This window comes from Oenanthe melanoleuca, chromosome 3, assembly GCF_029582105.1.
Source record: "Oenanthe melanoleuca isolate GR-GAL-2019-014 chromosome 3, OMel1.0, whole genome shotgun sequence".
Taxonomy (NCBI): domain Eukaryota; kingdom Metazoa; phylum Chordata; class Aves; order Passeriformes; family Muscicapidae; genus Oenanthe; species Oenanthe melanoleuca.
The window spans coordinates 20,910,096-20,937,890 of record NC_079336.1 but is presented as its reverse complement, the minus strand read 5'-3'; the positions used below and the strand labels follow the sequence as shown (position 1 = coordinate 20,937,890).

Here is a 27,795-nt window from a genome sequence, read left to right as displayed (position 1 = left end):
AGATTGCATCTTTTGGAGTGACTGAAGACCTTGATTGTTCGTAAAAAAATCATGAAATTGAGCTACACTGAATTCTAAGAGGTCTATCATAATCTGAAGAACATTCAGAAATAGTATAAGCTTTTACAAGCTTGGTTTTATTTGTGGTTTGTTTGTTTGCTTGCTCTAAAGGTCCCAACATTATTACTTTGGTGTTATTCTATAATATAATGAGTTTAATATCGAAAATGTAATCATTAAGATAATCTGTATGCTGTCCAAGATTGTGTAGCAGCCTCCTGAAGAGCTGACACTTTGAGCATTTGAACTTCTCGGTGTCAGTCATGTGTTCAGCAAAGAATGCCACAGCCTGACTGACAGTTCTCGTATCAGCATGGGACTGACCGTGCAGCTCTTTAAACATGTTGTGACAGAAACAATCTGAGCCAGCTTCAGCAGGGTTAGCACATTAAATTACCGATGTCAAGCCTCAACAGTGCCTGCTGAAGAAAATATAATGCTCTTGTGTGACCCACACACTGAGGGGAAAAAAATAACGGAATATGTCTTTGCTCCTGCTATTCTCATGGTGATAAGCAATTAGAAATTTGTGAATATAGAATCAAGAGAAGATCTTTTAATCTCAGAAGCATAAACTGCAATATTAGAATATACTGGTGCTTCACTAAATGAGTGAAACACATTTTATCAATATTAAGTGCTATTGATGTAAAACTTTTTAAAGAGGAGCTCTGGGCTAATTTAGACCTCTTGCTACTAAACAGTCATTCTAGCTCTGATTTAATTTGTAGAGAGCCAGTCTCCTGGCAGTAAAGGACAGGCTATAGCAGTAAACTGAAGGCTAAACTGCTTTCAAGAGACTCACACACCTGTGAGACAAGGTCTGAGAATACAGGTGTAAAATTAGTTAAATTTGAGAATTTCTCCAAATGTATCTAAAATAGTTTCCTTAAGTGAAGAAAAAAGAAAAGAGATGAGGGTATGGACAGATCCCAATCCAAAACAAATCAGAAGAAAAAATCCTAAAGCGAGGAAATGCAAAAGAGTTTGGGTAATTTGCAATCCAAAGCTATGTGATTTTAGCATTCACAGGGGTGCAATAGCCAAAGAAGGTGCCCTGAGATGAAAGTACAGCATTTCTGTGGACATGTTGCGAATCTTCTGAAAACATTTAGCACAGCTGGGCTTCCTTTTGATTAGAGCTAGATCCTCTGGAGGAGTCATGAGTACAAATTAGGGTTTGGGTTGTGTTGTTGAAGGATTTTTGGATCCTAAACTCCAGACAGGTTATGAGGAAAAGTGAATATCTCCATATGAAAATTAAGCCATATGCTGTTGGGATACAGAGCTATAATAGCCCCCTGAGAAAGCACAGCATATATTTAACACTTAGAGAGGATTGAGACAAGTGAGTTCAGCTGGGATGAAGAATCTTCTGAATGATGAAATATTTTATTTCTAAAATGTGATCAAGACTTGCTCTTTTATTTCAAATGGAAGTGACTTCACCTGTGTTGTTCTACTATCCTAAGGAATATAATATTTAGTGCAATTCACTCCTTGGTATGTGTGCCTGAACCTATTTGGACTGTTCTCAACTAGCTGTTAGCTGTCTCTACTGTGTCTGAAGCTGAGATTGTCGTGCCTTAAGAATTAATTTAAAACCAACCAAAAAGTGTAGAGGAGGCTGCAAAGCTAGGTAAGCTTTAGAGCCATGCTTCTGGTGCTCTCTCTTTTCTTCCTATACTACTTCTGTATTCACTTCTGCCATGTGACAGTGATTTGGCAGGAAGAGCTGCAATTATCTTTATCCCAATAAAGGCTAAATTACTAAGGCAGTAAATCTGAATTCACTTAAGCTCAAGAGTGGCTTGAAATTAGGGGACTCTTCCTGGAAGAGTCTTTCTTTGGATAAGTGAAATTTTGTAGTTTTGGAATATTGTTTTCTTTTCAAGTCTTTTTTTTTTTTTTAAATATAGTAAAATACACATTTTATTGGTAGCCCAGTTGCATGATGACACTGTTAGAGCATTCTTGTCAGCCCATCCAAAGGCATAAGTATAAAAGCAGCTGTTTTCTGCATTATGTGGGACAAGTGAAGAAAAAAGATTGCAGGCTGCTTATATGGGGCAATTGCATATGAAAGTATGACTTTAATAGCTTTAGTACAACTTTAAAATCAATCATGGAGATTACTGGTGAATTTTGTCTCTAGGAAAGGAATTTTTTCATGAGTTTTTTTCTTCACGATGGTTGGCAGTACTATCTTAATCCTGTTTGAAAGCAGCCAGGAAACTAGAGTGCTCAATTCAAGCAATGTTCTTTCTCATGACAAAGTAGAGTAGTAATAACACCTGTGTCTGATGTAAAACGGTGCCATGAAGCAAGCAGTATTCCTTTGCAGAGCAGTCCTGGTTTTGTTAAAGGTTTCTAAGAATTGTTGCAGGAGAGCCTCCAGTCTATCTCTATAGGTACGTTTCTTTTTTCAGCCAGGTTCAGTGCAAACAATAGAAATGAGAGTCTGAACTTATCCTTCTCTGCTTGAGAATGTTATAAACTGCAGGTGTAGTTGTAGAGAAGAAAAGGGAGTTGTAGCTGCAAGCTGGTGCTTCTAAGAAAAGGATGCTTTCATTTCAAGCACAATTCACATTACACAAAGAGCAGGGTTATACTGTGAACTTAAGAAACTGCCTTGATATGGAAAATATTTTTTTTAAATTTTGATTTAATGACTAAATAGTAAGTTTTATGTTGCTTCCATGTTCATAAAGTTTACATTTGAACCTCTTATAGTGCCAGAAATTTCAGTATTTCTCTGTATAAATATACTGCATTGTAAAGGAAATCGCCATGTAGAAGACTTTATATAAATAAAACCAGGTAGTTAAAATCAAGTATTTAATTAAGCCAAGGCAATGGTCATTCATTCTTTATGCATTTCCTGCTGCTAGGAGGGGGAATAATGTAAATATATGAGGTATAAAAGACTGTTCTCAAACTTGTGTAAGATTTCAACTGTGAAAGGCTCTTATTTATTAAAAATTCTTTAATTGTAACTATGACTGTTGTTGCAACTAGCTCTAGTAACCCCAGCAGCATGTAATTTAGCTAGACACCTTGTAAAATCTGTTGCCTTTTCCAAAAGCATATGTAATTGCACACAGACTTCTCTTTTTGATCATAGCCTGTTCATTCCATATGATTATTCAGGATCTAGCCTCAGTTTTGTTAATTTTTCCTTTGTGAGAGAGATCTTTTAGTATTTGTCTCTTTGTTCCTGGGTTTGCTGTAATCTGCTTAGGGATGTTTAAGGTGATTCTCTGAGGAATCAAAAGCAGGGTAATAACATGTGCTGAACAGAAATGGCAAAGACAAGAAATCTGCTTTATCTTGTGTCATGGGGAAATTTATTGACACACACTCATACAAAAAAAGTATCTCTGTTTGGTCCAGCTCCATTTTTCTGGCTGACAGAAGGAGTCAGAGCTAACCTCCTACACAACACCTTGCTATGGTTTAGCCCCAGAAAGTAACTGAGCCCACGCAGCCACTCGCTTGTTTGCTCACCCCAGTGGGATGGGGAGAGAGTAGTAGTGTGAAAATTCATGGGTTGACAGTGTGAGAAGAAAAGCAAAGGTGCATACACAAGAAAAGCAAAATAAGGAATTCATTCACCACTTCCCATGTTCAGGCCATCTCCAGGTAAGCAGGGCTCATATGTGCAATGCTGACTAGGGAAGACAAAAGCCATGACTCTGAAAATCCCTTGCCTCTTTCTTCCTCTCCCCTCTTTATAAGATGAACATGATGTTGTGTGGTGTGGAATATCCCTAGGGTCAGCCTGAACCAGCTGTCCTGACTGTGTCCCCTCCCATCTTCTTGTGCACCCACAGCCTGCTTGCAGTAGTGTGAGGAGCAGAAAAGCCTTGACACTGTGCAAGGACTGCTCAGCGATAGCTAAAAGGTCTCTGAGATATCAGCACTGTTTTCAGCACAAATCCAAACCATACCAGCTACTATGAAAAAAAGAAAATCTGTGCAAGTCAAAACCTCAAGCACACCACCTAAAGTTACATTCATTCAATGGTACCATGTTCTCAGTAAAAAATGCTGCACAAACTTTTTTTTTTTTTTCTTTCTAATAATGTCTTTAATTAATTTTGAAATTACTGGAAGTATTGCTTTGAAGTGAATGCATGTCTGTGGGGATGCTCCTTAGGGACTTTATTTTTTCTACAATAGGTTCTTATTTTAAGTCTTACAGTACATTAGCTTTTAAAATTGGAAACGTGTATAGCTTTTTAACTCTGATTATAATCTGCTGAACAGTTAGATCAAATCCTGGCTAGATAATGTGGTTTGTGCTCTATCTGTATAATGTTTGCCTTGTTAACATCCTTTTATTTTGCTAATTTATACCTCTGCAAGCCTTGGAAGTTCCTTAATCATATTGTAAGAACTACAATGAAACTTTGTTTTTCATAGCTTATTGAATTCTCTGTTAGAACGCAAGGGGAACTTCTCTGTAGATGGTAGAAGTGTCAAGTAACGATATTGCAGAGTAAAATACCCCGAATTAAATCTTTCTCCCCATTGAAGGCAAAGCGATATTTGTCTTTGGGATATTATACAGCAACATCAAAATATTTATGAAATTATAATACAAATACTTGTAGGAAGCAAGCAACCTTTGACACAAAATTATAAGTGTAGGGGAGGGAGTTCTCATTGGGACTTATTTCCTGCTCCCAACCATCTCTTGTAAAGCTTTGATTTTGTGTAGGCATTTCCTTTCATCCTATCTGAATTTGATACCACTTAGTAAAGGAAAGAAACTTTCTAATAGAGGACAAAAATTATATTGCAACATATAAAAGAATTTAAATAATGCATTTATTTATAATACATAGTACTTTCAATAAAGAAATATACAATGCAAGTTTACTCTGATATACAATTTAATTTGTATCAGTTACTCTTTCCAGCAGAGAAGTATGCATTTTCTTCTATCAATTTGACTTGAGTTTTTGTATATGTTTTTCCTTTCTATCAATTTGAATTAAATGCATGAATTCTAAGAAACTATTCTTGAGAATGTTTAGATTTAAAGAAAAAAATAATCATAGTAGTAATGGCATTAAAATGGTCTCTAGATAATCAAGACACCAAAAAGTTGTATCAGCAGCAGCCTGAAGAAATGCCCACTGTGAGGTGGATCAATGACCTCCTTTCCAAATCCACAGAGACATGGAAAATAAGAAATTTAATTATTTTCCAATGCTGATCCTTTGTGTATTCTGTTGTATTTAGGATTGAGAATGGTGCTTTAACTTTCAACACCTTCAGCACCTTTCCTTGAGAATAAGAATGAGCTTACACTTCATTTCCACTTATTGGTACTAGCAATTCCATGAGAATTGCATTTTGCATCCATAGGTGGCTGTTTTAAATCCTTTGTTAGCAGTTATACTCTGCAAGCTGTGTTGCACTTCTTTCTGCATTCCAGGAAAACCAGCCTCTTTTTAAAACATTGAAAGATTTTGGACTAGAAACTCAGCAGCTGTAGTCTGTATTCCCCATGAACTGCAGGGGTCATTGTTCAGAATGGCAGTTACAGGTGTTTAACTTTCAAGTGTATACAAAAACCCAGATCTTTGGAAAAAAATCTCAAATGAAAAGAGATGTCTATTTACTTGAATATGAATTTGGAAGTATGAGAATTACCTGATAATTTTCTTCCAATCTTCCTTTACTTTTGATGCTTCCATCTTTCTGAGCTAAAACCTATCTTTAAATAAATGAGCATATCTGATGCACAGAATGTGAATCCCCTATGGAGGACAAACTGCTGAAGCTTCCTCTTGCTCTTCTTGCTCTCTCACTTTCTCTTTTTTTCCCTTTTCATTTTTGAGGAAATCAACACCTGGGAATGGGAAGAAGGAAATAAAATTACACCAAAAATTGAAAGGGAGAAATGGTATTTTATTGCTGAATTGAGCTTGGGGAAAATAATTTATCAATCCTTTCCCGTCCACTGCAGATGCAGCTGATGGAAAGATTTGATCAGAAGTACCTTTACAGCAGAGAAAACCAGAAAAATTATTACACTTGCAGAACGTCAGCAAGAAAGAGTAGATGTGGAATATAACTAAAATTGCAAGTACAAAAGAAGATACACATTTTGTCTATATGTACAGGAGTAAAATGGCAGTGATTTATGCCTCTTAAAATGTCTCTCCATTTCTGCGAGTTATGTTTTGCTATACAAGTCATTGGGCTCAAATAGAGTAACTACATAACACTTGGTGCTTCATTACAGGAGATGTAAATGTCACATAAGATACTTGATCTAAAATGTCTACAAGTCTCCTAATTTCCTATTGTAATCCTACTTTTTAAAATTTTTGAAAAATTAAAAAATCCTGTAAGTGATATGTGAATTAAACCTATATTTTCCTGATAAAAACTCCTGACATGATCTAAAACTTCTCAAAAGAGCTAAAAATTTTCAGAACTAAATATGAGAACTGAGAATAAGTGGGGGTTTGGGGGTTTTTTTTGCTTGTTTTGTGGCGTTCCCTGTGTCTTATCTAGTGTGTCACTCCCATTCCTCCCCATGTGAATCTGGGCTCCCAGTTTACAAATATCACAAAGGAGCATTAGAATTTCTTCTAAGCTCATCTGAAAATTTCATCAGTGGTTGTGTATATGCATAAGTAATTATATGGACAGATGATGGTAGTTTATAGACACAAGACTACATTTAAATAATGTATGTTCACAGTTGGCTACAGCTCACTGGAATGTTATGACTTAGTTTTCAGGTTTATTACACTGTCTAAATGTTGGCCATGATACATACAATCCTGCACTGAGCCCCCTTTTCTTTCTTTCATGTTGGGCTCAAACAAACTGCAGAGGTGTCAGGTCATCTTTTGCTCTTGATATCCTTTACTGGTCTTGAGTTTCTTCCCTCTGGCTGATCATTTAAACTATTTATAATGCTATTACTATTTTCAATCCACTTTCCATACAGGGCACATCACAACACTTTCTTAGCACAGTGCAGTGAACAGAATTAAGAAGTCATCTTCTCTGTGCTGAGGAATTTAGACAATTAGTAGCCAAAAAAAGGACAAAGGTAAAGGAAAGGCAGGGAAAATCTTAAGTGCCTTATAAGCAGTATAGCACTGCTTTGGAGGCATGAAAGTGGGAGGTAATGACTGGCTGCCACTCATTGCTCCTTCTGCATCCCTAGCATGGTCAGTAGGGAGTTTGCTAACTCCACAGTGTTTTGCCTGGACCAATGTCCTGATTTCAGCCAAGGACAGGGCTAAGTTTTCACAGGAGTTGTGAGAGGACAGAGCCTGGAGCTGCCTGGGCATGGCTAAGGACTTAATTTTATTCAGAACCATCCCGAGTCATTGCCAGAGGTGGGAGAAAGGGACGCTCTGACTTCTGCAAAGATTGCTCTTTCTGATGGAGTAAGGATGGCAGAGGAGGGAGTAGTTAGGGTGGGGTGAGTCTGATCAAGTAGGGCTGAGTGAACATTTTGTGTGTGAATCACCCTTTTTTTTGACTTTTGTTATTTTTAGCTTTTGTTATTGATATTATTGCAGATACTGTTCTTTTTCTTATCTCATTGCTGTTTCCAGTACATTGTTCTCATCTCAACCTGTCATCTTTACCATATGTGCCTCCAATTCTTCTCTTCAGACACATTTTGGAGTCTCAGTCAGGGATGGGGAGGAGAGGGGCAATAAATTGGGGAGTAGAATTTCTAAACCCAACAAATAGGCAGAAAAAATGGTGGTGGTGGGGGGGAGCTAATACTATGAAAGTTGTAACTCCCAGCTCTCAAGCTTTATGAACACGTGGCTGTGGGTGAGAACTCTTGTGCCTTAGACCATTATTCTACTCTAATTCTAATGAAATGCAGTGAATAATAAAAATGTTTCAGAGTTATTAAATTTCAGCACAAATCTTTAAAATAGACTTAGAAAAAAACCTACAGATGTGTGCTAAAGTTAAATAGTTATCTTTATGGGGACTATCATGGGTCTTTTGAGTTTTTTGCTTCACTTCTATTTTTTTGTCTATATGACTTCTTGTATACTTAATACAAGTGGTATGAGGTCTTGGAAGAAATTAGGTATCAAAATAACATTCTGCAATTACAACCTGTAAATAATGCTCAGTAGGACAGGATATTGTCCACGTTTTCCATCCATGTAATATTGTCTCTGGCCTTGTGCACTGTGAAAGCTCATATGTCTTAGTCCCCCAACAGCAAGGGAATCAGCTGTGTATGAAGGGCAAGGAATGACAAAGTATCTTTTACACAGCACTGCCCTGCTTGGAGCTGTAAAACTGATGGGTAAATGAGCTTTCCTCCTGTGAATACTTAGGCCATCAAATGTGTTTTAAACTTTACGGTATATGTTAAAACTGTAAGGTTACTTTATGTAGTGCTAGAAGAAGTGCTGAGTTTCCTGTGTATATTTAATACCACATAAAACACCGGAAGAGGTAAGATAACTATTCTATTTTATAAAGAGTAAACTGGATCCACCAAGTTTCTGTTTTGAGAAAAGTCAGCTCAGGGAGTTCCTACAAAAGTAGAATGTGCAAAAAAAGGAAATTATTTTATCGCTGTAGTGTGCATATATGCCCAACTTATGATGGGACCTGCAGTAGATAAATCTGTGCATTGGTGATTTGGATTTGAAAGAAAGAGGTCCTGATTTACCTGTAAAAGCCATTCAAGTTTTACTGAGCTCTCCCTTACAGCTGCTTAGGTGACTCCTACTTTCTTTACTGTTAATTCAGTGTTGTACTTAAAGGAGCAATCCTGTTTGACAGCTAAGATATGATTTTTAAAGAATTAGTCTTATCCTCTGAAATATTACAAGTCAATTCCATTTGCTGCAGCAGATAAGTTAAATCATCTGTTTGGTCACATCTTCTACGACTGTTAGTGTCACGGTGTGACTTGGGTTTTGACAATTTTAATATATTTAATTTCTTTTTAGAGATAGGATATAGGAGTAAAGACAACGAAGGCTTAAAACTTAAAAAGGTACAAGAAAGAAATTATTAATAACACAAAAAGAATTCAGAATAAGATTCCTAGATTGTTCCCTCCTCACTTCATTCCGCATTCCTTAACAACATCATACAGAAAACACTTCAGTCAGTTATCCACTCAAATAATAATTTCAGTTCACTTAAGAGAGAAAAGTTCCTTTTTTAGTTATGGCTTAGGGAGTGTCTTCACCTCTATAATCTACATCCTTCCGGGAAAATACTGCAGATTGTGACTCTCGTCCCATTTTTCACAGTCCTCCCAGAGCTGTACTATGGATTATGTTACACAACTGGGGTACCACTTTTAAAGGCAGGCTGCTGAAAAAATAAAATTCTCTTCATCTCCTTCTCTATCAAATGTCTCTGTTCATATTCCAGTCCCAAAACAGAGAGCTCCATTTCCCTGAGGCAAAAAGTCTTTTTCTAAAGCATCCAAACCTCCCCAAGTATATTTCAAAGTTTAAAGGAATTTTAGTGTAGTCACCATTCCCTTAGCCCATAAAAAAAGGTTTTCAGCTACTTATCAGTTGCATCTCTTCAATCTCTTGCCATCAGGAACTTTATCTTCATTCCGCTGACTTCGGTGACTCCATACTTTATTTCTTCTCATTCAGGGGAGCTCAGGAGATCAAGAATCTTATCCAGGCATTAAAAAGAGTTAAAACTGAATCCAGATCGTGAAGAAGCCACGTGGGCAGCTGGAGGCCTCTTCTGCCATGTGGAGACCCGAGCGGAGCCGGGGGCCGTGCGGCCGGTACCGGTCAGGGGGCCGAGCCCCCCCACCAAGCCGGGGCCGGGGTGCTGAGCCAGGCCCCCCCGCAGAGCCGGTGCCAGGCCGGGCCCCCCGCCCAGACCGGAGCCGGACCGGGGGGCCGGTGCCCCGGCCAGAGGCCACTGCACCTCCCGGGAGCCAGAAGCCGAAAGAGCGCCCCTAACTTAATCCAATGTGATTTGTGAAAGCGAAAAAACCCTCAACTGGCTTGCTGAGCTGTCCATCACCAAATCTACTCTCTGGTCCCCATGGCTCACAGGGGAAGCCCTCAGAGACGGGACAGCCCCTCCTACCCCCCGGCCTCGTGCGGCTTCTCTCAGGCGGCTCCATCCCCTAGCGCATGAAAACAGCACAGGAACTAAATTCACGTTGTCCATAGAAATGTTATGGTGGCAGCATTGTTGTGATAGCCAATGGGAATAAGCTAGACAAAACTTTTGTGCAGCTGTTTAACCAAGTAATCAAACTATGTCCGAATTGAGAAGATTCATTTTGGATATGAAGCCCTTTTGCATGTCAGGATCTTGCTGAGCAAGCCTTATGCCTGCTATTTATATATGCCTTGCCTCCTTTATTCTCAAATGCATTTTTCTCACTTTGGTATGTTGAAAAATGCTAAATACTTTGCTATGATCTGATAGAGTACAGGGGAATTCTGGAAGCCATAAACAATCACAGGAAATTTGGATTTTTTAGGTTCTTTGGGGTTTTATTTTCCACATGCAGACAGACCTGTAGTCCAGGTGTGTGTGTTTCATACAGCAGTACTTTAAGCTCTGTAAACCAAAGCTTTTCTTTGGATTTGTGTCTCATAAGTTATATCTTCTGACTTTTTCAGGTGTGAAAGCTATAGATTGAATTGCTGACATTATTATGGTATTATTAAATGAAAACCACTATCCTGACTGTAAGAAGCAACCTACCTTGTCTTGAAATAGAAAAAGTGTTCTCGAGTTCTAGAAATTAAATCAAGGGCAGCAAGGATAATCTGTGCTGCATGACTGGCTGGGTCAGGGGTCTCACCATGAAGAGCCTGGGGGAGCAGGACAGGCTGTGTCCTGGGACAGGCCAGCACTGGTGTGGGTGGACAGAGCTCTGGGGATGGGCACAGACCCACATCAAGGCTGTAGCATCAGCAATCCTGGTGGGAGCTCTCTGGAAAAGCCCTGAGCCCCAGCAGTCAGACCTGATGAGGGTGCTCTTGGGGTGACTGGTCTGACACCTGAAACCTGTCACTAGCTGGGCAGCGTGCTGGTGGGAAGCGTACAGACCTGTGGCCATGATTAAAGTTAGATGCTCTGAGAGTATTATTTAATACTCTCTTTCAACTGCCCAAACTCCATTACAACAGGGACTTTAAATCTCAGTAGTATTAAATCATCTTTGTCTGGGGATGTGTGGGATCAGTTGGAAGAAAGTAGATGGCATAACTCTCCTCTGAGGTACACTGACTTTAGGGCTACATTTATGACCAGCATTTGTTTTTCATTTACATATGAGAATGCCAGAAGGATTTTGCCCAAAAGGAGTCTGCAACTTTCATAAGGAGACCTTTTTTCACAAAGACCATCAATGTGTTTTGATAAACCAAAATACTGAAAGAAGAATCATGTCCTCTAGATTCCTAGCAATCAATCTTTCAACAATTTAATTTTTTCAAAATTTGCATTTGCTAGATTTAGATATCTAGTCTGTGTTTCTGACTTAATTCTTTGACTAAACACTTATAATTGAAGATAAGCATGAGCACAAGTATGACACTGCATTGGTACTTACATGCTTCAAATAAAGGACAAATCCATAAGATTTGTAAGTCATGCTCAATGTTTTGAGAAAAAAAGGTTTAGTAATTGTGAGACATCAAAATTCAAAACGCTTTATTTTCAAATAAGATGCACTTCTATGCTGATTAATTTTGTTGATAATGGCACATCTGAAATTGAAATTCTGGAATTTTCGTTCAGATTTTGGTATGTCACATAAGATCAAGAAAAACACCTGCGCTGTTACCTACTCTAGTCAAACACAAGTTTTTAAACTCCTACCACACTGATTAGCTTCCATAAGAATAGGGTTTCTGAAATACATTTAGTAAATTGTTTTTTCTTTTAGCTCTTAGTGAAAGTATTTTGAAGAGCAGTTCAATGTGATTAATTCTTACAGCATTATTAGTATACCTGTATTTGCTCCAGCATTCAGCATCCAGCATCTAAAATAAGTTCCAACAGACTCTAAACCTGATTTTTCCAACTGAGAAAACTCTGAATATTTTTAATACCCAAAAATGTCACATATTGGAGATACTGAAGGGGTACTTAATCTGAAGTATTTTGTTGGTTTCATAAAGACTTCTTGTATTGTTGGGAGGTATTCCACAGCCAGCCTTGGAACCACATTAAAAATGTAGGTGGATGATGAAGGCACAGCGAGTGCATCTCTCGAGATGTTACCTATCACCTTGACAAGCTCTTTGTAAATTGAAAACTGGTTTAGCAAAAAAGAGCTGCTGTGATTACTGAATGAATATAAAGCTTTCACTTCTCTGTCATTTAACAGCTGGCAGATTACATAGCTCCTTTTTGGGAGAAAAATTAATAGGTTAGTATAAGCAGAGAGATACATAAAATCACTTTCTCACCCAGGGTTTATGTGAAACAAATTGATGTGCCAGGTTACACCTTAGAGGGGCAGTGCAGCAAGAACTGGTACCTTTCAAACACAGAAATCTGTAAAATGCCCTAGGTAGATATTCAACAGGTTAATATCTCTAGGCAACAGAGTAGTATGAAAGCCTTAGGGGAAAAAAGAAAACAAAAGCCTATTTGATCTATTTAAGTCTTTTGCATTTACACAGATATGATCCTTGTTATCAGTACAATGCAGATGTTATCCTTGCTTCCTTCTTTCATATCCTGTGGGAATATAGTTTTAGCTGTTTTTTAAATTTTTCTCTTGTTTGGATATTTAAGCAGGTGGGGGTAGGTATATGTTGCTAACAAACCCCAAAAGCTCCTTTGTTATGTGTGAGAAGGTTGTCCCATTCCATCAGAGATGGCAGCAGAGATAATTTTATTATTTCTTCCCTGAAATATCATTGTAAAGATGGTCTTAGTGCTTCTTTCTGTTCACTGTGGGATGTATAATATAATTATTAATTAAACAGGAACAAAGTGCTCTCTAACAGATAGCAAAGGGATACAAAAGTGACCACAGCCATCCAAAAGTTTAGTTCCATGTACTACAGTGGCTGCTGATACTCTTTCTCTTCCTTGTCTGGGATGAGTGAGCAGTTGATGCAGGCCCAGTGTCCTGTCTACAGCAGAACATAGCCCCTTTCAGGACGTGGCCAGAGGCACTGACAGCCATCTATACTATTGTTGGATGGATCACAGCCTGAGCTTTGTTTGGGCCAAGTAGCACTTTCCTGAACAACTCTTGGGAATGATTCAGAAGTTGGTACAGCCTGGTGACTGTTCTGAACAAACAATCTGGACATAGCCATCCTGTTTTGCAGGCTCAGAAAGTTTAATAATAATGTGCCAGCTGGCCTCAGTTCTGTTCAGTTTTAGTGTACAGTGTAGTCATCATGTCTCCTTAGCCTAATCACATACAAGTGACTCATTTGTATGTGAAGTCTCTGGAAGAGCAACATGATCTTCAGTGAAACAGTCTTCTGAGGTTTTTATTAGAAGAAACTTTTCCTTTTTTTTTAAGATTTAGAGAGCAGCCTTACCCCCTTGCATACTTGTAGTACAGAAACAAACATGAAATTAATGAGTTCTAGGTCAATTTCAATATTAAACTCTTTTTCCTTGCTTCCAGTAAATAATGTTTTAGACAAATAATAGCAGGCAATCTTCCTTAGCTGCACATTGAAAAAGTATTTCAGTAAACTTTCTTTGATATGGCATCAGCCTCACAGATGGCTTCATTGTTTAAATAGCCACAAAAGTAATTTTTCTGCCAAGATTGTGACAAAACTGAGTTGTATGAAGATATCTTCTGGTGTTCTATGTGCTGTTTTGCACTTATGGTTAAAATATACACTGACAACCAAAGTGGACAGGATGTCATAGTACATAAAAATGCTCCAAAGAATTACTGAGTTTCTTTTGTTTTGTTTTGGGGATTTTTACCACTTTGATGGTGTTGGAGTCCCAGAAGAATGGTAGAGTTGGAGAATGCAAAGTAATTTTTTAATTTTGTCTGTCTGTAAGTGCCAGTTCCAGCCAGAACCTCATAAGAAGAGGTAGATGAGAATCTATATCACCTCCAGATCCAGATGGTCCTGAGAGCTAGTGCTCTACAGAGTAAGTTTTGATTAGACCATTATTGAACAAATAAACTACAAATTGGACCAGTATAGACTTTAGTCGGGTGCAGAACATTATTTCTGGGGACTCCAAATGGCCAGTTGTGCAAAATGAGTTTAAGATTGAAAAAAAAAAAATTACAAAAAAAGGAAGTTGTGATTTGTAACTGCAGGTTAGGAAACCTTCACTCATTAACAATTACTGTGCTCTAACGCAAATCAAATTCAAGCCTTAGGAGCCAAGTGCTTTAGAAATTTCAAGGGGATTTTACACCAGATGTTTCAGAGGAAATGTCTAGAGAAATCTGCCACTCACTGCTACTCTTCAGTTCCTTGCAAAGCTATTACTTAGTGAAACAGTGTTTTAGGTTTCACTCTTAGCAATCTAATTCTTCTCCTGGAAACAACCATAGGCCATCATAAGAAGAGTAAACTTGTGACATTTGTGGTTTAATATTTTTATTTCCTTTTTCTGATTATGTAATATTGAATGCAAACAAAATGAAGTACTTTTAACACCACAATACTTAATTTAGTTTTGCAGTGGATTTAAGTAGCCTTTTCTCTAGATTTTTGCTTCCTTGTCCTATCAGTGCAGAAAGATTTTTGGCAGGGTGCTCACACATAATGGATATAGGCACATCAGCCTGGAATGAGTCAAGCTTGAGGGCTTTTGAAGGAGCTTTTAAGATTTCTCATGTCAAAAACGACTAGGAAAAAAAAAAATCCCCAAAACCAAGAAACACTTAAGGATGGATTTGCATGATGGGCCACAGATCATTTCTAGAAACAGCAGATATTTTCACCTAATGAATACAAGCTAAAATATGTACTTACAGGACAGAGATTTCAGAAGTTCTGAAGATTCTACTTCATTTTAGGAAAAAATTTAGGAAAGAAAAATCAAAATCAAAATCAGTTTAAGCTTTGTTTATTCATTCCCAAAAATACTTTTTTTTTTTTTTTCCTAGTTAATTAGTGTTCCAAGAACAACATAATATACAATTTCTGTTCTTTTTTCTCCTTCTCCTCCCATTTGTGCATGACCTTTTTTACTAGGTATTTGTTCTACCTACCATGCAAGGAATCTACTTTACAGAGAGCAGTTGTCATTAAGAAACTTTGGATTGTGGCTTCATAATGTAGTTCATTTTGCTCTCTGAACTTGTTTTCTTCTTGATGGTCTTCATTCTTATTCCCACACTGAGCTAACAAGCATCTCAGTTATCCACTGCAGCTTAGTCATCCTGCCAAACATGCAATTGCATGTGTTGGAGGGAATTTTTTATTTTCTTTTCAAATCCAGATCAGTTCTTTTCACTTATTTATAGATTGTTTGTATAAGTCACTGTAAGAAAAAAGAGAACAGTGCAAAGCACTGAAAATAAGCAACAGAAAATCATGTTGCTGTGTTAGAACAGTGGTTTCGTGACAGAATTTGCAGCACCCTGTCTCACCTTGGCTGGGTAAATAGAAAACCTGTGTTGCATGTTAGGAGACACACATAATGTCAGTAAATTTGGGAATCTTCCCCTCTCCCCTTCTGAAATCATCTAAATCATGAAAGTTTATGAAGCTTTCTAAACTCACATTAAAATTAGTATTTTCATCAAAAGTATGTTAACTTTTCACAGACTATAGCCATGGAGTGCAAAATACTGTTCCATTTAGGTCTACAAAGTACTGTACATTGAGGACTTGACTGTTACTTGAGCTAGCAAGCTACTTATAATTCTGCTATAGCTGAAGCTTTTGAGATGGCAAATTCTTCTTCTGTCCTTATATTGCTATTTTTCCACAGCCAGAGTGGTGAGCATGTTACATGTCACCCTTTTTGAAGTATGAGCCTGCAAATGCTAACTAGACAAAAGTCTTTTAGCCTTCAGATGCCATATCTAAGAATAAATGGGGAAAAAGTTGAAAAAGACACTGCTGAATTTCTGTTACCACAAGAATTTCTAACAATGGCAACAGAACGAAATATTGAACTAGGAGAGGAAAAAAATCAATCAACATTCCTTAAGGAAACTGGAAGGGGGCTTGAGAACTGCAATGCTGTCAGACAATTATTAGCACTGACCAGGGACAAGGACAGGACAGAGCCTTTTTTCCAGATATTGTATCAGTAAGGAATGTGAAGAAAAGTTAGTGGCTAGACATCTGCTGTGCTACATTTTCAGGACTTAACTATAGGTCCCAATTCCTTTCATCTTCAGTTATGGGCACAGACAAGAGGATTGTACATCATATTGAATTCCTGTTAAAAATTTGCCTGTTTGATGTCTGTTAGCAAGATAAAGTTTCAAATCTCTGGGGGCAATAGAGTGCACTTATGAAAGTGCTAAGCACAAAAGAATAATTGTGGAAAGCTTGCAAGAGTCCACGGTCCAGTTCAGCTAAAAGCTACCACAGTGGCAGAAGTGAGGCAGTGCCTGCACCAGACCAGAGAGCTTTTGTAATCTGGGGCTTTTTTGTAATCTGAATAAACAGCAAATCAAGGTGAAAGAAATAAAAAATGAGAGAGAGAAAAAATGGGTTTTGAAAGACTATTACCTTACTTTAATTAGTAATAAGGGTCTGCAGATATGATGACAAGCTGGTGCTAGCTGAAGATAAGCCTCTATTAAATCATCAGCAGTGTATCTATTAATGTATCAGCTTCAGAGCTGATATTTTCCAAACTTAATCTGACATTTCTCCTTTCTTTGTCTCTCAGTCCTTTGAGGTTTTCCTTGACCTCTAAGTAGTTAGGTTTGAGAACAGAAATGTGGTACATACAAGTCCTGCAGTTGGTATTTATCAAATAATACAGGATACTTTGAGAATTAGATAATTTGCATTAAGCTTTATTTGTTCAGATTTAAAGGTTTTTTTTAATTCTTGAATGCATTTTGCTGCAACATAAAGAATATTGATTATATTTAACAAGCATTATATGGCATTTATCCACAAGATTTGTATTCAATATTATTGCAACTTTAAAACTTAAAGAAGAGTAAGCTCAAGTCTTATTATCTTAAAATTATTGTCCTTTCCTTATATAGCAGGTCTTAATAACTCAAAATCTGGTTTTATTTAATAGCAACAATAATTTCAGAGAAATTGTTGGAAGCAATAGAGAGAATATCTGCTTGTGAAATCTCTTTCCAACAGTTTTTATTCACAAGTCATCTGTACAGTAGTAGTACGTATCTTCTTGTCTCACCCTCAATAAGTTTGACTTTTTTCTTTTGTCTTTGTATCATACTTCTCAGCCTGGGTAGAACAGATTCATGTGTCAGGAGATTCCAGGAAAAAAAATATAGGAAAAAAAATAGTCTTCAGATTGCTAGATGTGTAAAATTTCTGTATGCTTGCATAAGATACATGTAAATCTTTTTAAAGTCCACTGCATTTTTAATAGTGACAAGAAAAAAATAAAAAATCTTTATTGTGCAATATATTTTCTTTCAACGTGTTAGTATACTAAAATAATCTTGATATGTTCCTGTGTTCCATCTTTAAATAAGTGTGCGTTTCTATGTAAAGTGAAAAGTCAAATAGCTTCCTTATTCTCTATCAAATTCAATTTTAAGTATGTCCATTGTCAGACCCAAACACCTCTGTCTTGGCAGGCTGACAGGATAGGACATCTGCACGTGGGCGTTTTAGATCTTTTGTCTCCAGTTATGCCAGCCAAATGAGGAAGCTTCTTTATTTATTGATAAATCTACTTAATATACAGGAAGTAAATGTTATTTAAAATTATTTTATAAATTTAGGTCGACTTCAAACTAGTTACACTACCCCCATCCTCTTCTATCCATATGATTCCATAGAAACTACCCAGTAGTTTATTTTTCCACTAAGAATGCATCTCATTTTCAACCTGCTTGTAATTGTGATTTGTTCTCCTATTTTTCCTAGCCTTGCTTTCAGCTGGTTGAATATTTCTTATGACCTAGTGTTTGCCTTCCAGTGTCTTCATAGTGACTACATTTTAATCTTAATTTCTCAGATTGTAGCTGTAAAAACCTTCCAGTATCCTCTTAAAAGTTCTCCAGCTCTGGATCACTTAAGGAGTCCTGCTCTGCATTTGCTTCTAATTCAAATAATCTAATTTGAATATGGGTGATCAAATCTGTGTGTGGGTCTTCACATAAGGTCATAATATTTTCTTGTACTTATCCTTTTGCTTGATAAGTACCTCTTTCAACACACAAATATTGTTGTTTTTACCCTTATGTCCCCAGGGCTTTCCAGGACAGGATGGACTATTTTTCTATGAATGTAGGTCTTTTGTCAAATGGGATCCTCAAAAGTGGTCAGGTTAAAAATTATATTTTATTGGATTCGTTACCATACATGAGGTAATGAACTAGAGGTGATCTTCCAATTACATTTTTGTTGTTGACAGTTTGGAAACTTAATGCTGTGGAAGGATAGCCGAGAAGACAGGAGTTCCCTTTTTGCTAGAATGGAGAGAATGCAAATTTTGCTAGAATCTGAGAATGCAAAGGGCAGGTACTGTGCATACTTCTGATGATTGCACTGACAAACTGACAAAAAACTGGAAGATAGACCATAGAATAAACTAAACATTTTAGAGGCAGTGAAAGGGCATTATTTTTATGTTTTTAAGAAATTTACTAATTACTTTTGGTTTTTGATTGCTGGCAAAGTTTCTGTTTATAAATTTTGCACAGCCTCAAATACTTTTGTAGCCTTGGCCTGGACTGTCATGCTCCACTTGTTCTCTTCTTTCAAGAGAGATCTGAAAATGCAAAATATTTCTTGTTGATTTTAGTTCACCTTGGAAAGTGTGTAGTACATCTGAGGAAAAAAAGTATGAGGAAATAGAAAGTTTTGCTCTAACTTCAGATTGACTTTGCATTTGTGAGTTTTCCGGCATTGTTTGTATGATATTGACTTTTATGATCTTATAACCAACAGCAAGACCTTTATTACATAATAAAAGTGAACACAGTAAAAATAAAATCCATCTATCTTTGGTTATTACCTGCAAAAGAAAATTAAAATATCAATCTTAATGCAAAAGATGTATTAAAGTTTTAAAGGTGCTGTATACTCCTAAATGATTTTCATAGCTTTCAATCCAAAACAATTTTGCACATCCTTATGGATGGACAGGCTCAGTTGGGTAAATGTTTGTAAAACAAGAAAGCTGTATCTTTCAAAAGTGGTACAATTTAAGCATTTCATCTAACAAATATTTTAATGGTTCATGTGTGCACAAATTAGCACATAACAGGAAAGAAATTTCTTCTGATCCTAGGACTGTATTAAAATAAGATAGCAAAAATAAATATAACAGCTTTATTTCTGTCAGCTAATAAGACTTGGGTGGGTTTATGTTTTGTTTGTTTGGATTATTTTAAGAAAGAAATTGCAGCTAGGCCCAACAAAGACAGTCTGAATAAAAAAGCTTGCCAGTAGATAAATAGAGGACCATATTGAATGCCTCAATAGGTACATATCTGTGCCACATAGACCCTTGAACATTGCATTTGACACTTTGTAGTATAAATATGGCTTAATTATCAGATATTCTATGAACTTGAACTTTGTATATTTTTGTTTCTATGAGTGAACTCTTCCTTTTCCTAGAGTAAATCTAGTGAAATCCATTAATTTTTTCATGAAATAATTTTTAAGAAGATTGTAAATTTGATGTTAGGTAACTTGCAGACTAAAGCTTTCAGAGTTTAGTTCTGTCTGTGTGGGTTTGTGCATGTGTACATGTGCAAATGACAACCAATTTGGTACTACTCTTCTAGCAGTAGATCCTGATCAAGATTGTTTGTAACTCTGGAGTTGAGAAAAATGTCCTCATTTCATCTTGGAGTGAATAAAGGTGAAAATTCTGTGCATGATTTACCCTTAGTGACTCCACGTTAGCTCTTCCAGTCTATTGTTGAACTGGAAAAGATACTCAGTTTGCTGAGTAGAAACTTCAGTTTCAATGCCCTTCTTGCAAGAAAATTTAGCTTTTTAAATATTGTATTTGGGAGCTTGTGTTCTTTTTTTATGAGTACAGTAATTAACTTCCTCAAAAGCTGTTTTCTTCTTCTGTAGCTGTAAATACAGTTGAATGTATGTCTTCTATTTATGTATGAAATGGCAAAATGCAACTCTTACTGTAGCCACAAGGACAGGGTATCATGGGCTGTGCCTCATACCTACTGAATACATTGACATATGCCCTGAAATTTTCTGAAACCCTGATTTCCTCCACAGAGATTCTGAAGTCCCTCCCAGTGTTGTAATTCCAAAGCTGTCATTGGTATCAAATGACTCTCACTTCCTCCTAACTTATGGTTTTTCCTTTGTGTGTGGTTTTGCCAGTGGCCACCCATTTAAGGTAATGTTAAGGAAAATACTCAGGGGACTGTAGTAGAGGGACAATGGAGCAGCAAAAAGTCAGTAAGTTTTTATTTGACTAAACTTAAGTGCAACATGGAAAACTTTTCCAGCTGTTTCAATAACAACTGAAAAATAACAAACATATCCTTGTAAAGTCATTCAAAGATATTGAAATAAATGGAGAAAAAAAACATTTTCTGAGTTCCTTTTCTTTCTTGTTTTCCGTTCCTATTTTTTTTCCTAATTGGCATTAAGCAGCTTTTTGAATTGCTGCTGTCCAGTTTCAGCTACTGTGTATGGCCTATATAAGCTGAACAACTGGTTCATGGGAGGGTGACACTGACATAATTTTAACTGACATAAGCAGTTCAAGCTTTTTGCTGCTAAGGCCTCTAGGCAATCTTTACAATCTAGTTGATGATTGTGACATCTGAGGAAAAAAAGGAAATATGTTATTTTTTCCTGAATATTATTGTCAAATTGAGCCTCTGGATATTAACTTCACCAAAGGTTGGGAAGTTAATTTTCATAGCGTTACAACTGGGTTCAAATCCAGATGTCTTGTTCATGTAACATTTAATAGGATTTGGACTGCCAGAGATCTCAAACCCTTCAGATTTATCAGAAAGTATCTTTTTTTTAACTGAACTTCTTAAACCAAAATGCTAAAAATGATCTTACCAAATCAGGACATTACACTGCCAGTGTCATAATGCCATGAAATTGCAGCACCAGTGGCAGTGCTTGAAGTGAACACGTGAAAAACTTTAGGTATTGCTTATTGCATATTTAAAGATTCTTGCATTATGGTGTGGAGACCATAGTAAGAAAACTTGGGTGAAATAGTCCTTCAAAAGTTTATTCAGTCCAATGACACTTTTTCACTCTGGCTTTTTTTCATTATCAACCACTGCTGTCGAATTTTAGGTGGTTTCTCTGTTATGATAAATCAAAAAGATGTAGATGATGAAGTCTAGTATATTAGAAAAAAGGAAAATCTTCATAAGTGAAAGTAAAGGATTACTATGTTTAAGATGCTGTCAATATTCTTTCAAGTGGCCTGTGCTGCACATAGAGAATTTAATTTTACAAAGAGTCTTGAGAAGGCTGTATAAATAAATAAACTGCTGCATGCCATTTAAGAATATGTAATTTTTAAAATATGAGTTTATTTAGTAATCTTTCATTGAAAATTCATATATCACAAAGATGCCATTTTTCTACTATTTTTGTACAGCCCTGCTATGTTGTAGCCTTTTGCTTCTGTCTGATAATAAACATTAGCATTACATTTTAGCATATAGTTTGCAATGTTTTGAATGCTTTTATGAAAAAAAATTAAAATGTAGCGTGCCTAGTTACTTTGAATAGGAAGTTAAACCTTTGGCATTTTAGATTACTAATTTTTTTTTGCATTATGGATTTTGGCCATGTGCATTTGTTAAAAATTTCTTCTGTCCAGGAGGATAGAGGTAATGTATGAGGAAGGCCTGTCTTTAGCTTAATTTCTTTAATAAGTCTTAATTAAAAAGCAGTTCTACAGATTTATCTGTGCTAGGAAGTGAAGCCTGTACTTGTTTTTATGTCTGTCTGAATGGTGAAGATAGACACTCCACTTGAGGAGGAAATTGGAGAAAGACATCTTTGGCTATACCACTGTGCATATTTTTGCTAAGACTGAATACCAAGATTACACAGATTTTTCTTCAAACATTGTAATTATCTTTTTTTTTTCCAAAATTGGAATGGACTTGGGTGGAAAAAAAGGGATATGAGGCATGGTGAGAGCACTCTAAAGTTAGTTCTATATAAAAATTCCATTACCTTAAGTGCTTCAGTGTAGTATAGTTTATAATGGCTCTCAATGCACAGTGAACATCAAATTATTTAATGAATCAAGAGCCTGTGACTGCAATCTTATTGACAGTAGATCTCAGTAACTTTACAGACAAATATGGGTCTTTTACTGAAAATTTGGCAATGAATTTAAAGCTTGATGGATGCAAACGATAACTTTGGTCAGCTAGAATCCTCATAATCCAAAGATTAAACTATTTTGTTCATTGTTTGGAACCTTCAAAGGCTAATTCATCTTATGTCTAGACTAGAAACAGTAAAGTCTGTGGAGAGGAAACTCTGTGTCTATCTCAATACACTTCAGTCAAAGTTTTAGAAAAGCACATAAATAATGTAGTTGAATGCTTGATCTTGAAAAGTGGTGAAGTCCTGTGAACTGTTACATGTATTATTGAGTATGGCTGTCATTCTCAGATCACTCATATTTTACTGGGTTGTAGGAGGTTGTGGTAAAGTGCGTGCCAATTTCAGGATGCCAAGTACCATTTTCTCTGGAGTTTTTGACAGAGGTAGTACTAAGAAAATGCAGGTAAACATCATATTATAGGAGATTTTACAGAGATACAAGACTGACTTTCTGCAATGCAGTTTCAACAGTTAGCCAGTGACAGTTGTTATTTATATGGCAGATGTAGATTTTTCTGTGATGTGTTTCCTTGGGAATGCAGTTTATCAGAATTCACAGTAGCTTTGAATAATGCAATTTTTTTTTTTTTTTTTTTGATAGAACACACTTTCATAAAAATAAAAGTTGGCTTTTGGATTATATAAATTTTTGCTGCATGCATCAGATCTTTTCATGAAACTACTTCAATTTACAGTTCTTTGTAAAAATGTTTTGGTTAGAAAAATAACAAAAAATAATTTTTTGTCTCAAATACAAGTATTGTCCTGCAGCAAAGGAGGTAATAAATTATTTATTTGACTTGTCCTGAACAAATGCCTATGCCTTTCATGACTAAGGAAGCAAAAAGGGGAAAGTTTGAAGATAGAGAGGTAGCGTTTTCTGTAGTGCTAAAAACATGCAATGAAATATAGCAATATATGCTGTAGCTTGAAACAGATCACAGTTTTCAGGTCTTTGAAATATAAATCGGTATCTTTATTACAATTATTCCAATATCTTTGTTTTAAATGTAATCTTTCTCATGTATGTGAATCTAGCAGTGACTTTAACAATGTGTGAGCTCATCCAAAGAAATACCCTATTCTGTTAAATCTGCTGAAACAGTACATAATAAGCCAAGTATGATAATGTTTGCTTCTACCTTTGATAACTATTTACAAACTACCTTAATTAGTTTCCTTAATTCAAGAAATCTTATATCTTTTGATCTGCAACGAGTAGAGCATATGTCTAAATCATCATTCATTAGAGTCTCAGGTGATTTTTGTTTCCTTGCTAGTATTTATAGAATATTTTGGTATTTTTATAATAAAATTATGTTGTAAATGAAAGTGTTCTCTCTTCTAATTTTTTTTTGTCTTTACGTTTCTTACCTTTTCAAAAATTTTTAATATAACTTGGTTTGTAAATCAAGCATAATTACTATAATTTAAAGGCTACTGTGACTGAGTAATGAATTAAGGGTGTGCATTCACTAATTGAATTTATGTGGTATAATGGAGCATAATAAATATTGATATATTGCTATAACACTTTAAAACATTCTGCAGATATGCTTGTATTGAGTAATTAATCCTCTCAACATGCAGGTTAGAGGTGTTCATGGTTATGTTTATTCTGCAGGTGGGTAGAGTAAGGAAAAACAAGTATGGGGTGAAACAATTTGTTCATCTAACATGTGGCTTCTGAAATGATGCCTGTATTATATGTGAGCTTTTCAGACCACCATGTCTTGATGCACATATTTATCTTCTGTGCTCTGTTCATTACACATTTTAGCTCCCTGCACTTATTTGTTCTTTTCTAAGGAAATTAAATAATTTTAATTTGTACCACTTCAATGAAAATAATGGTGTGCCATTAAAAACTTTCAAAGAAGTTTGAGAATAAAACTAATTCCATTTTCCTTCTCCCCTACACACATTTTTGTTTTTTTTGTAGTAGGAGTATCATCTTTAATACAATAACTTGTTCAGACTGCCTCTTTCAAATAACTAACAATTACAAATGGTAGTTAGTTTCTTCAATAAAAAAAGAAAATGTTTCCATTTATATTTACCCAATATCACTGCTAATTTTCCTTCATATTTTGTTTCTTTTAATAAATATGAACCTGAACTAACGTAAAAACCAAGAAGAAAATAAAACTTCTTTTATATACTTCAGGATTTAATTTACTCAGAGAACATTTAATTATTGGATTCTTTTAAACTGCTATTTTGCCACCTAAATGAAAACTGTACATAAAGTGCTTTCTACTGCCTTCCCTTAAGGTAGAATTAAATAAAAAAGTTCTTTCACTCAATTCAAAGAAAAGCAGCAAGATATGTAGGATACTTTGCTTGACAATACATCTGTAAAGAACTTCATTTGAAAGACTGTTAAATCAAGAACTGAGTTTAGCTTTGAAAATTATGAGGTCTATTGAAAACTGAAATGTTTTGCACAAATAGATTCCATAACTTAATTTCAACATATTTGTATGAGGAATCATGTTTAAAAAAAAAAAAAAAAAAGAACAACAACAGGAAAACAAACAAAAAAAAAAGGTAATTTTTGGACAAGTAGTATTATTTCATTCTGTAAATTTTAACTGTAATGTATTTCATTCTTTCTTTTGACAGTATTACCTAGTCATACATGTGGCAACCCAGGAGAAATACCTAAAGGAGTACTTTATGGAACCAGATTCAACATTGGAGATAAAATCCGATATAGCTGTATCTCTGGTTACATCCTAGAAGGCCATGCCATGTTGACATGTATTGTGAGTCCTGGGAATGGTGCATCGTGGGATTTTCCAGTTCCTTTTTGCAGAGGTAAAAAAATGAAGACATGAAATATCTTTTAAATATAAAAAGTAGATTAGATAAATTTATTTTGAGGGGTTTGTTTTTTGTCCCCAAGGTAAAGTGTGCTAATGTGCTGTCTAAAAATTGTCACCATTTAAAGCTGTAATAACTCAAGCAGTGACACTCCAGAGATTGCATTCAGAGATAGATATTATCTGCTTATCTTTTCTCCTTTCTATTTACATGGGGCATAGCTATATCAATTTCATGACAGGACCTGGAGTGGAAAAAAGCTTCAGTGATGTAAAATTTGAAGGGTGGTTCAGTCCCTTTGAGTCCTACTCCTGCTCAGAGCATGGATAACTTCAAAGTTGTGTCAGATTGCTCAGTGTTTTGCCTAGTCGAAAATTTAATATCCCCATGGAATATTAAATTCTAGTCTCTCTGGAAACTTGTTACGGTTCCCAGTTCCCTCATTCTCACATCCAATTTAAATTAGAATTTTACAGATTACATCTACTTCCTCTTCTTTGTTGTTGGTCTATGAAAAGATTTTGTTTCCATTCTGGCTTTTTTCTAAACTAAACAGTACTGTTGAATTTTCATATACCCTCAACTTTTCCAGTCTGAAAAATCCTTTTCCTTCATCATCTTGTCTCATACAATGTGTTCTTCAGTCTTCAGTCTTGAAATTTTAGTGGGCATTCTCTGGGCTTGTTCTAGTCTGTCAGTGTCTCTTTTGTGCTGAAGGACCCTACATTGGACAAAGCATTCTAGATGGGGCCTCCTAAGTGTCAAGCAGATGATCTCTCTCTCTTTAGCTGCTGCCTGTGCTCTTTCATGCACCCCACAGGAGGTAAGCTTTCAATGCTGCAGAGGTGCACCATACACTCAGCTTGTGGTTCACCAGGACTTCGGGTCCTTTTGTCAGAGATGCCACCTAGCAAATAATTTTTGCATAGATGCAGGATGATCCATTCCAGGTATAAGACTTTTGGAATTTCATGAGATATCTATTATTCTTCCAGCTTGTTAAATCTTGACATAAAAGTCTGTCTGAATGGCAGTCCTGCCCTTCAAGACATCAGCCCATGACATGGTGTTTATCGCTTCACAAATAAGTTGAAATCTGCTCTGCTGAAGTCCAAGGTGTTGATTCTACAAATCGTCTTTTTCAGTTCCCTCAAGATGGTCAACTAATGGTCATTGTGACCACAGCTGCTGTTAAATATGACTTATCTGAATGTTCTTTGTTCTTACATCAGGTTGGCCTGTCCAGTACCTGCATTAAAGAAATTGTGATATCAGATATCTAGTGCATTGCTTGCCCTCTGCTATGCTGCCATCCCCAGAGATGCTGAGGTGGTTCAAGTCTCTGATGATTACCAGACCTTGTGTCTGAAAAACTTTTAGTACTTCAACAGTCTTGATCACTGCTCAATCAGATGGCCTGTAGCAGATATTCACAATAATGACCTCCCTCTTGACTTTCCCTTCTCATTCTAGCCTGCAGGAGTTCAAGAGCTTATTGACTACAGTGCAGCAGAGAGAGCTCTGTTAATTCAAGATCCTATTTCATCCAAGGTGCAGCCTCTCCTTTTTTCCCCCTGCATTTCCTAAGAGTCTGTGTCTATCCACTAGAGCCCTTCATTCAGGTGAACTGTCCCACCACAGTTCTGTGACTGCACATGCAGTTTCAGTTTGTCCAATTGCATCCCGTGGAGCACATTTACAGCCACTGCAAATGGCTTCTTGTTGCTTTGTGAGAGGGAGGGAAAGAAACATTCATTGCCTTGTATGAGGAATGGCTGGGGGAGCTGGGGGTGTTTATGTTGGAGAAAAGGAGACTCAGGAGTGACCTTATCACTCTCTACAGCCCCTGCAAGGTGTTTGTAGCCAGGTGGGGGCTGGTTTCTTTTATCAGGCAGCATCTGACAGAATGAGAGGACACAGTGTCAAACTGTGCCAGGGGAGACACAGGTTGGGCATTAGAAAAAAGTTTTTCATGGAAACAGTGATAAAGTACTGGAATGGTCTGTCCAGGGAGGTGGTGGAGTTGCCATCCCTGGATGTGCTTAAAAAAAGACTGGGTGTGGCACTGGATGCCATGGTTTAGTTGAGGTGTTAGGGCATGGGTTGGACTCCATGATCTTGAAGGTCTCTTGCAACCTGGTGATTCCATGATTCTGTGAATTCTGTTCCCATGCCTTGTCCCCTGGGCCTGTTCTCCCACTTGCCTTTAGGTTTTGGTGTTTGTCCAAGACAAACTTAGCTTAGAGTGCTCTTCACTAGGTCAGCAGAACTCTTGCCCTGCTCAGCCTGGCAGATCCTGTGTCTCCTGTCCTCATTCCTTGAAGGGGACCCTGTGGTCAAAGAGGTCAAAGCCCTGCTGTCCAGCACCAGCTCCTTAGTAAAGCACTGTTCTGCTGGAATCTGACACACCTACCTGAATTTTTTCCCTTGTATTAAGGAGAACCCCTTCTGG

General features: G+C 36.7%; 1 protein-coding gene across 1 annotated transcript in view; it reads left to right on the top strand.

Moving 5' to 3' along the window:
• CSMD1 (CUB and Sushi multiple domains 1) overlaps nucleotides 1-27,795 on the top strand; it is a 1,037,656-nt gene that overhangs the window by 506,685 nt on the left and 503,176 nt on the right. Inside the window, exon 4 of the mRNA XM_056488498.1 lies at nucleotides 25,143-25,337. Coding sequence (XP_056344473.1) covers nucleotides 25,143-25,337 — 195 coding nt within the window. The remainder of the gene's footprint in view (nucleotides 1-25,142; nucleotides 25,338-27,795) is intronic.